This window comes from Sycon ciliatum, chromosome 5 (assembly GCF_964019385.1).
Source record: "Sycon ciliatum chromosome 5, ocSycCili1.1, whole genome shotgun sequence".
Lineage (NCBI taxonomy): Eukaryota > Metazoa > Porifera > Calcarea > Leucosolenida > Sycettidae > Sycon > Sycon ciliatum.
Genome location: NC_088647.1, coordinates 8,207,954 through 8,218,965, shown reverse-complemented (window position 1 = coordinate 8,218,965; position 11,012 = coordinate 8,207,954). Strand labels below are relative to the sequence as shown.

The window sequence follows — 11,012 nt, the reverse complement described above, 5'->3', positions numbered from 1 at the left end:
CGAGCAACCAAGCATGGGTGTCCAAGAGCAGGTTGGATTTGTTGGAACACAATCATTCAGCAATTGTAGACAGCAGTTAGAGGTTACAGATTGTTTTTACGAAACGAAAAGTGTAGTATTTTTCAGCCCACACCCACCCACCGACCTTTTCTGCAGGTACATCGAATTCCAGTAAAATATTGATGTCAATTTTCGACACCCAGAAGTAACTGGGCATTCTCCATCTGCATTCAATAATTATTTTCAAAACGAAACTCCACACCCCAAACGAAAACTCTTCGTTCCGAAAATATTATTGGTAACCTTGGACGGCCCCTTATATACATTTCTGCCGGATGTGTTTGGACACTATTAATATTAATTTTAGATGCTTTTTCATTCAAGAGGTCAAATTTCACCAGTGGGCACAGGCAGTCCACACAACAACAAGCAGACGATAGTAGATTTTTTCGGATGAATACTTATTCAAAGGTGATCGTCTTTTTGAATGAATGTTGAATCAAAGGTGATCAGACTTCTCTGTAGCGATTTCAGTTGTCACAAGACGGGAAAATATATATAGTATCAAACAGTCTTGATAGCTGAGAGTAGATAACGGTGTGTGCAGTTTTGTGATGGCCGAAAACAAGGTTAGTTGTGTGGAGAGGAACCTAGGGCACAATGTTGTGCAAAAAAGAGGAACACTGGCAAAACACCAACACGTGAAAGAACACAGGGATGATAGTAAAAAAAGTAAGGTCCAGAAAGCTCTGGCCAACTTACAGCAAAGGAATGAACAAGGCGCAAATAAAGGCAAACACGAGAGAACACAACAGTCGTCATCACTAGGGAAAAATAAAGCGAACATCCAAAAAAAGCCACACCTCACCTGCACCAGCTTGAGGGGGTTAGCCCCGTCGAAAAGGGAGCTTGGGATAACAACGGAGTAGTAGAAAAGTGGTGATAATAATTGTAATGATAATACTCCGTCACACACCAAGATATTGTGATTGCCACGGAAACAACGACATGAACACACAGAAGAGAGAGAGGGGAGGGGGTTCTAAAACACGGTGGACAAACCACATGCGCATGAGAGCGACAACGACGAGAGCGACCAGTAATAAACAGCTAAGAGCAAATAGTGCAGAGCATGGTGCAGGAGAGTAAACAAGCAGAGTAACTAAAATATGACTTACCACTACCACTATCACACTACCACTTCGGATTAAAAACACACTAAGAACGTAACTAACGTTTCAAGGTGCCCGACTAAAACCATCCAACGCAAATATGAAGCGACTCACTAAAAAGAATATGGTGAGAATAGGTGAAAACGTAAAAAAAGTAGCACAGCAAACTACAGTGAGAAGAAGGACAGAGAGAGGTAAAACAAATCAGGGGAGGGTCTGGCAAGGGACTGGCTCTTACCCGGGTTTGTTGGACAACACACTGAGAGATACAGGAGGTGGCAATGTTTGGGGCCATGCCTGAGCCTGGAAACCGTAAACATAGTGGCGGGCGGTGTTGGCTGCCAACACACCAGCCAAGCGCTTGTTGTGTGCCAGTGAGCAATTGAGTGCTAATAGGAGGAAGATAGGTAGTCACTGTAGCATCATAGGCCTGTAGCTAATTCACCATTGGGACGATGAGACGTGGACATTGCTTGCAACTGCAAACAAGTAGCATCTACTACTGAACAACCCGTTAGGGGCGGCTGAGTTGCCATGTGTTGGGATGGAGGCTAAAAAGGGGCTAGAAAGGTGAAAAGGAGTACGGAGCGATGAAATAATTCATTCAGCACACCTAGGTTCCTCAATCTGTTTCTTCTCATAAATAGTTTGGATATAGATTTTAAAATTGGATACCGTTCAGGAGCCCAGCGAATTTGGCTCACAGCGCAAATCATAAGGTAGCGGATACGTTTAAACTGGATTTTAAGAGACCTCGATCGGATAGGATGGCGGGGTGGTTATAAGGTAGGAGAGGGGGCCCTTGGTCCCGCTCTAGAAAAAACACAACCACAACACCTACTACACGTTTTGTCGCCGAGTCACAGGACGCAGACCAAGCGAGAACTACCGGACTACGCAGCGCAATCTTCGGCGACACTACAGATGAACATACAAAAACACAACACACACAAACATCCATTGGTAAATCAAATGCCTATCAGAAGCGCTACATTCCATACGATCTATGCTTGGACTTTGCCAGGTCTAGTTCCAACAGGTGTGAATGTATATCTCAGGCAACACCAACAACCATGAAGCCAATGCAAGATTGGCACTTGTACAAGTCCTCATTGACGAGTGCCTGAAGAGCAGCACTACACTGTAGTGTGCTGGATTTTGCACAGCTGTGTGTCTTGCTAAATAGCACACAGCTGTGCATAACAACAGGACACAAACTGCTGGGAAGCCGGTTCAAGCATTGACTTGCAACAACAGATTAGCAAGAAAGCGTAGAACAGGCGCCTACTAGGCAAAAGCATGCGAAGAGGGGGAGTCACCCAAAGATACAATGGTACACATATGTGTGTGTGCGTGTGTGTGTGTGTGGGGGGGGGGGGGGGGGGGGGGTGAAATCACTCAAGAAAAGCAAACCGAAGTTGCACGGCAGGAAAGTAAAGGTACTAAGAGACAAGTATACCACGCGCGCAGAGAAAATAAACAAATTGACTTTGCACAGCAGGACAGAAAAGGTACTACTAAAACTAAGACACAAGTACACGTAAACTACGCACAGAGAAAACAAGACAACTGACTTTGCACAGCAGGACAGAAAAGGTACTAAGACTATGAGGCAAGTACACAAATACAACGCACACTGACTTTTCACAGCAGGACAGTAAAGGTACTGAGAGGCAAGTTTACAACGAAAACGACACAAACTTGGGGCATGCGGAGACTAAAACAAACCGACAGCTTCAAGAAACCATGGGGAGGGGAGGGGTAACAGTATCATAAGGACGAACATCTCACCCCAAAAGGTACAACACAACGGGAACGGGAAGAAATCCAGCATGACAGAATGACAAATCCGATATCATGTGCAATAAAAAACCGTTGTAAAATGAAGAGAGAGCTAAACACAACTGACATGCCAGGTATACTACCTAGCCAAACCAAAAGAGAAAATAACAATTAAAGGCTAAACACAAAACCGTGGCAGAACACCGAGTCCGCAGATACCGCAGGCGCCTGCCAACATGCCCCGTCTCTAACGGGAAAGGACAAATGCACACACGCATACAAGCGAGACCCATAGCCACTCACGTAGGACGGGAGCTAGTATCTGCGCTCTCTTGCTTGCTTCAAGGACACTTTCAGGCGCTTGGTGCCAATTGGGAAGCCGTTCATTGACGAAATAGCTAGTGTTGCAGACTGACGGTTGTCAAAACTCACAAAACCTACAAGAAAGAAAACAAGAAATGGTAGAAAGGAAGCAACCAGAAAGAAAAAAGGCCTGGTATAAACTACAGAGACTATAATTATTATTTTAATAATAATAGTTAAAACCCGTCAACCCTTTCTGCAGGGTAGTGCCACCAGAGCACTAAGCACTAAGGACCAGCGAAAACAGATCATTTTTACTCAAGTACTGAGAACACACACACATAAACGTCCGTAACTCTGGCATGGACGTCTGCAAGTACTGAGAACACACACACATAAACGTCCGTAACTCTGGCATGGACGTCTGCAAGTACTGAGAACACACCACATATAAAAGTCCGTAACTCTGGCATACATTCTCCAAACGGGACGTATGCATCAATTTCCCGCCATTAGGTTTTGCGGAGCAAGTCCACTACAACCATACACACCATGATACATAAAAGGTCAGGAACTTTGTGAGGTCATACTCATAAATGTGCTATGACAGGTTGTACCTGACAAGTATGGGGTAACTTGCCCTGCAAAAAAAGGTGAAGGCCATATTTATTATAGATGCATACCTCCTATGGTCTTTGGCTACTAGAACGAGAACGAGGAAAACGATCAGCTGAAGCACCAACAGTTTTCAGAAGGTTGGAACCCAGTTTAAGAGCCAAGTCGATTTGTCCCCAAGTCGTAGCGCAGTTGTGCAAATCCAAGAAAGTTCGCTTTCAGCGGCCATTCGACTCAGCTTGCTCGTACCGAGCTCAATGAAAAAGTTTTCCTGAAGGCCAGGACTAAATTGGCCCAGATATGATGACTTAAAAATGGAGATTCCACATTCGATTTCCATCATAACAATGATTCTACTTGACCAGTTGTGACCTTCGTAAGCTCCCTGGAAAGTTCTAGTAGAGAGGATCACAACGAGGCCAAACTCATCAAGGGAATCCATCACTGGTGTATCGAAATTCGAAGCAAACTTTGACTAATGAATGAAGTTCAGCGCAATTTGCAACAACAGCAACGGCCCAGACTTAAGGTGCGCATGCGAACGCCATGTACAATGTACACTGGGTAGATGTGCTGACGACAGCGTACTAGTGCATGCGCGGTAAAAATCACACTTGCACGCCGAGCTCAGGCATACGCCACACAGCACGCAACCGGCCAACATGCAAGATGACATGCACGCAACCATGGCTCGCAGTACATTTGTCAGTCTACGGTACGTACAACACACACACACCACAGGGCTCACCGAAGCATTTACTCTGATTCGTCTGCTTATCGATGAAGACCTTGGCACTGAGAATTACACCAAAATTGGAGAACAGCTGCATGAGGTCCGCGTCGCGATATTCAGCGGGAATATGGTAAATAAATAAGTTACAGCCGTCAGGTCCTGCAGCAAAAAGAAGAAAGCAAGAAATGAAGTGCGGATTACGATTCGCAAATAACACCGGTCCGTAAATAGGACCCAGGCGTACTTGTACATGTATACTGCACAAAGCAGGCGCATTCTTGGCCATGTGAATTTCTCCAAGAGGGGGCTACACAAGTTGCAGAATTCAGCGCTTGCGTTTCTATAAGCAAGTAAACCATTTTGCATGCATACTCGTACACCTGTACAGCAACAGAGACGTCCATGTCCAGGGAACTAGGCCGAATCACGTTACCGTAGGAAACAGCGTAACTGCAGCACAGGATGTATCGCACCAACGAGAAGCTACGAGAAACTGGTAGTTGAACAGCACTACTACACTGAAGCTTGTCAGCCGCAGGACACACTGGCACAACCCACGCCTCAGTTGATCCAGTGGCCGCATACGGCGTACGCTTCCGGTGTCAGCGTGCGCTTTGTGGTCGTTCAAAACAAACGGTAGAGGTGTTTTCTACGCACCTCACTACCTCCATGTAGCTCGCTGTGAAGCCATGCAGTAGTAGAGGCAAGAGATGGTGTCCGGAGAACGTGAACTTCAGCCCTGTAGCTGTTGCTGTGCCGCAGTGAAAAGCGGCAGAACTAATGGTCCAGGATACAGTTCCCTCTGAAGTTGTTTGGCAGGAGTGCCAACCACGAGTGCTTCATTTTTCTTCCTCCTCATTGCGAGGCAAATTGTACTCCTCATGTAGAGCCTCTTCGAACAGTATTTACTTTTCTGATGACCTCCACTTGCGTACTCTTTTGTTTAAAACGTGCAGCAGCTTGTTGCTCCCTTTCTTTCACCTTCGTCCTATCAACGACCTGCACTTTGAAACTTCACAACAGCTGCTCCAGAGTTACGGCAGCTGTGCTGGCTATGGTATATACATGGGACCAAGAGTATATAAGCCACCAAGAGTGCGCAACTCTACATATGGGGCCTCCGACGGCGAAAACTCACATCACGTGTCTCAGGTACGTTTTGTACTACGTACAACTAGGATAGTGTGCGCGCAATCCGAAAACCTGCCATGATCATGCTGCAACGCACAGTTAGTTTCTGCCAGGGAGTGTTTTTATTATTACTCTGCTGCTCGCTAAAAGCCGGCTGGAAACGTACAACTGCAACGCTACACCAATTGCCGTCGGCGAACCCCATAGAAAGGGTATCAGGAGTTGCACACTCTTGGGGGCTTATATACTCATGGGACGTTATAGGTACCAGGCACCAAACAATCACTACTCTTAATACTGGGTGTAGTCAACACACCAGGCCATACCAAACCTGCTACATGTGCAAGCATGGTAACTGTTTGTGTGTTTTTGTGTGTGTTTTGTGTGTGTATGTGTGTGTTTTGTGTGTGTATGTGTGTGTGTATGTGTGTGTATGTGTGTGTATGTGCATGTGTTTTGTGTGTGTATGTGTGTGTATGTGCATGTGTGTGCGTGTGCGCGCGCGTGTGAGAATGTTGCTCACCTTCCTGCTGATGTTGGAAGGCAGTTGGGTTGGGAATACCCTGTCGGGCCAGTAAGTTCTGGTACAGTGCTAAGTTAGGAACTACGCCAGCGCCTGCTCCTGGTGCTGCAATTGCACAACACACGTGCACACACACACGCACACACACACACACACCCAGGCATCCGTACACAGGCGCACAGGTAGACACAATCAGCATTGGCACATCATTTTGGTCAAATATCAGTAGGATAAAAAAAAAAGATTTTTCCGGTTTTTCCCTCAGACAGAATAATGATTCCGCGTAGGATCTTAGGGGCCGAAACAAAACGAAAAGATTTAGTGAGTCGGGGGAGAGGAGGTTAGTCTCTCAACCAATCGGGCGTGTAACAGACCATAACCCTTTAAACTGCATCCTTGTTATTCTCACTCCAAGCTGTGAGTACCCAGGTGACTGTGGGTGTCGGCACAGTTCAACACGCGTAAACAGTCTTTTTACACGCTCCCTGCTACCAGCGCGGGTCTTAACTCGGGACCTCATGTTCGCAGGCAGGCCTGCAAACCAATCGGCCATATGCGTCTCCGTTTGCATTCAATAATTAAATTCAAAATGAAACTCCAAACCCACCCAACCCCAAACGAAAATTTTTCGTTTTGAAATATTATTGGTAACCTTGGACAATTTTTCGTTTTGAAATATTATTGGTAACCTTGGACGGTCCCTTAGAAGAGACCTGTGGAAACACGCATGATGACCGGTAAAAGCGAAAATGTGGATCAGGATTTTACTTAATTTCTGAACAAAGAAGAAAGGCAACATTAATTGGAAGTCTGAAAGGGCGGAGATGCAATATTTCACCCTATCTATTTTCACCTTATAGAGAGACTCACCAGAATACTGCGCTAGTAGCTGGTCATTACTCGGTCCACCAAGTGCTACAAACCACACATGATACACACGCCCCACACATGCACACACACCCACACACAAGGACACACCCACCCACACACATGCACGGACACAAACACACACGGTTACCCAGAAAGATACACACAGGCACACAATGTTTACGTGGAGACACACACACAAGGACACACACACACACACACACACACAAGGACACACACACACACACATACGATGTTTCCGTGGAGCGAGAGTGGAAAGCCAAATAGCAATAACAATAACAACTCTCTCTTTTCCTCTCATCTGGCACTGGCCTGCAAGAAACTCTAGCATTACCTTGCGCATGTCCGCCTGAAAATGGGTTGGGTTGGAATAACATCGACTGTGCAATCTGCTACTCCGAACCAAAAGCACCAAGCACACAACGTAGCAAGACAATAGGTTCGTCCACGCACAAAACCAGAAAAGCACAAGGAGAGACACACAAAACACAGGAAGAAAGACACACAAGCCCACACAAACACACACACAGGCACACGCACACACACAGGCACACACACACACACAGGCACAGGCACACACAGGCACACACACAAATAAACACACACACACACACAAGTCAAGCAGGTAAGTGATCAAACATTACTAATGTGATCACGCAAATCAACCAGTAAAATAAACAATCCTCATCTCTAAACTCACATGTCCCAACTACTGCTTCTAGCAAACATGCTGTATGAAGCAAACTACATTACTGGCCAATGGGTTCTTGTTCACTCCATATCGTAGGCAGTGTATGATCACTCAATTGCAAGTCTATACTTGATGACATACGGACACTCAACTCCTAGCTTTCCTTTCCTTCTCCCACTGCCATAGTTGGCAATGTGGCGGTACGCACCTCCCTCATACACGCACACGCATGCGCGCGCGCACACACACACACACGCACACACACACACACACACACACACACACACACACACACACACACACACACACACAGAACACACACACACACAGAACACTGATATCCATACGCAACCAATTTACATGTGCATAGGCCGCCATAGCTCCATGTCCGCCGTTGACGGCTGCTAGGGCCAAGGGGTTCATCATGCCAAAGCTGATCATGTTGCGGTGCAGCCTTCTTGCGGTACGCTCGCGCTCAGAGTCGGCAAACTTGATGACTATAGGTGAGGAGGCACCCTGGAGGAACAGGCATACATGTACAAACATACACTGCTGTTGGGGGAAATTTCTGGAAAGAAAATTGAACATGCAAGGCTACATTGTATGGCTGCACAGGCACATGCTCTTATGTGCATGAGCGAATAGGATACGCGGCTGGAATCCCAATCAATGCGGCTGTAAAGTGAAGACATGCATACTTTCATAGCATTTCTGTGACACTTGTGTGTGGAGAAAGACTGCAGATACTTTCAATGTGTAGCGCGCAGGGAGTGCCACTTTTCTTGCAGGCTTGCCGCGTGGAAGGTGCTTCTTGTGTGCTCCAGACAACAGCTGCGAGTCAGTCAGCAGGAAGCGCGAGCTCCAATATAACTTGGGTTTGACCCATACACCGTGGGAACGGTCCTTTGCTCAACTTTCAGTATGCATATACCGGTATTGGTACCCAAGGTGCATGTCACAACTCCATGTAAGAATGAAAGCGTTTTTGACGTGCGTTTTATGTTGTGGGTTTATGTTTGAATAATTAAGATGTCCGGGGAATATAAAAGTAACAGTTTTCCTCAAGAATCATTTGACGTTCGTCCGGATTCCACCTGTACACGTTAGGAAAAACAAAGGCTACTAATGCATGCCCATGCAGTACGCAGAGGGCCTATTCTAGTCTGGCACAACGATGTGTGGTATCATTCCTCACCACCATTGTCCTGGCATTGTGCAGTCCCTTGATGGCAGACAGGCACTCCTCCTTGGACCCCATGCGTGCAAATGCACACGACTTGCTGACACCCTTGTCGTCACGTAGCACATTGCACTCTTCGACCGTTCCATACGGGCAAAGTATCTCGCGCACGTCTTTCTCAACGCTGTTCTTAGAGAGCATGCCAATAAAAAGCTTTCGCTCCTCTGAAAAATGTACAACACGAACACACAAACACCAAAAACCATATTAATATTATTATGAATCGCACGCAACAGCATTACATTGACACCATGAATATTCAGCAAAGCAACACCGCAATTGTCTTTTTTGGATAGGCTCTGACCAAGGCAGGGGAGCAAGTCCACGTGCACTAGTACTGTACTATTACAACTGATCACGAGCACATGTCTTTGGACATGACAAGTGGAAAGCAGTACCACGTGTCACCAAGTCAAACAGCGTATGGACATCAAGTATAGGTACTACGGGGAGTGAAAGTCGCGTACGCACGCAACACAAGAAAAAAACTTCTTCCCACATATCTCACGAGTAGAAATAAAGTGGACAAGACAACGCCACGGACCAAACCGGACACTTGAAGCGTCCATTATGACAGACATAAGACTGAAGTGGAGCAGTTTCGCAATCGGCAAAACACAGCAAGACTTACAATACACGAAAGTACGCACGGCGTGCACCTGTGTGTCTATGGCATAATCCGTAAAAAAACACATGCACGGCCCACCTGGAAGGAAGGGAACAAAAAATTAGAATAATCCTTACCTGGTTTTGTTTCATTGTTATCCGCTGGCTTCACCTGCAAAGGGCGCGCCATCTGCACCCGAACACAGAACAAAACAGGACAAAGAATGACGAAAAGGTACAGAGAAAAATGCTTTGACTAAACACCGTACACTTATACATAACATCAAAAAATACAGCACACGTGGAACATTTTTCACCGACTCGGACTTCGTACTGCATGCATTGGGCCGGTTGGGTACACACTCCGAAAGAGGACCAAAAGTAGACTAACTTACACCAGGGAGTTGGCGAACGTCATGGAGAGCCTTTATGGCCTTGTCCGCGCTGTCCTTGTTCTCATATGTTAGGAAGCAACATCCTGCGTGGCAAGTGAAAACATGAAAAGTACTACCAGTCCATTTCAAGAACATACAACCAATACATTTCAAGAACGGTTTTCAAATTTATTTCAAGCAACACCTCACATACAGGGAAGGTACAAGGCGAATTGTGTCGCATGTAAAGAACAATGCAACTCAAGGCAAGGCAGAAAGTCACCGTGAAGAAACCAATTCCCATTTCTACAATTATTTGAAAATTACTCACCTTTATGATGGTCTGTAACCCGGTCCTTGAGGACTTTCAAGTCCACGATAGTTCCAAACTCGGAGAATATCGGTTGAAGTTCTTTCTCAAAGTAGGACCGCGGTATCTGGCCGACAAAGAGCTTCACTGGCTCTTGGAGAACCCCTGGCTTGTGGTCTCCATTTGATAATCCATTAGTTGAAGCAGAGGGCGAGGAGAGAGATACTCCTTCGAGCTGACTCTGTACGGACTGCATTATTGACGGTGGTTCACAGTCGTCCGAGAAGAAGAAAATAAGAACCGGCAGAGCGAAGGTATGAGCTGAACTGAACTGCTAGATGTACGAAACAAGAAATGAAAGTGTACTTTACTTCGCACTTCTGTGCCGCCACCAGCAGCAAGCACAGTTTCAGATGCGAACAAGACACACAGCGTGGACGTCGGCGATAAATTTCTCAAACACTCCGTTCCTCGCGGATTTTTTTACTTCCCTGGCGCGAGTGGCCATGGAAACTCACACAGTGGATCAAGTAGATATCTGTCACATGTCGAGGCTCAAAATGTAGTGTAGCAGTGTAGACCACGGGTCGGAAGACCGTACAGGTCTACTATCAAGAGTACATGAAAACGGTTTTCATGTACTC

At 46.1% G+C, this 11,012-nt stretch overlaps 1 protein-coding gene across 2 annotated transcripts; it reads right to left on the bottom strand.

Moving 5' to 3' along the window:
* Nucleotides 1-440: 440 nt before the first annotated feature.
* LOC135817429 (CUGBP Elav-like family member 3-B) lies at nucleotides 441-10,810 on the bottom strand. 2 transcript variants are annotated; one of them, XM_065330612.1, is made up of 11 exons: nucleotides 10,390-10,810; nucleotides 10,080-10,162; nucleotides 9,823-9,874; nucleotides 9,034-9,242; nucleotides 8,199-8,354; nucleotides 7,482-7,539; nucleotides 7,130-7,174; nucleotides 6,260-6,364; nucleotides 4,621-4,764; nucleotides 3,258-3,391; nucleotides 441-2,090 (listed from the first exon to the last, which is right to left on the bottom strand). In XM_065330612.1, exons 1-10 carry the CDS (start codon nucleotides 10,622-10,624, stop codon nucleotides 3,270-3,272), a joined length of 1,209 nt encoding a protein of 402 aa, XP_065186684.1. In that variant the 5' UTR covers nucleotides 10,625-10,810; the 3' UTR covers nucleotides 441-2,090; nucleotides 3,258-3,269. The 2 variants fall into 2 exon arrangements, with proteins under 2 accessions (XP_065186684.1, XP_065186686.1); XM_065330614.1 differs by having other exon boundaries at nucleotides 7,482-7,536.
* Nucleotides 10,811-11,012: the final 202 nt, after the last annotated feature.

What these genes read in the sequence shown, in the direction of transcription:
- LOC135817429 (XM_065330612.1), bottom strand. Translation starts at nt 10,624, where the DNA reads ATGCAGTCCGTACAGAGTCAGCTCGAAGGAGTATCTCTCTCCTCGCCC. An exon ending in GGTTACAGACCATCATAAAG is followed by an intron (nt 10,163 to 10,389) that starts GTGAGTAATTTT and finishes CTTGCCACGCAG; the next exon opens with GATGTTGCTTCCTAACATAT. An exon ending in ACAATGCCAGGACAATGGTG is followed by an intron (nt 8,355 to 9,033) that starts GTGAGGAATGAT and finishes CTGTTCCTCCAG; the next exon opens with GGTGCCTCCTCACCTATAGT.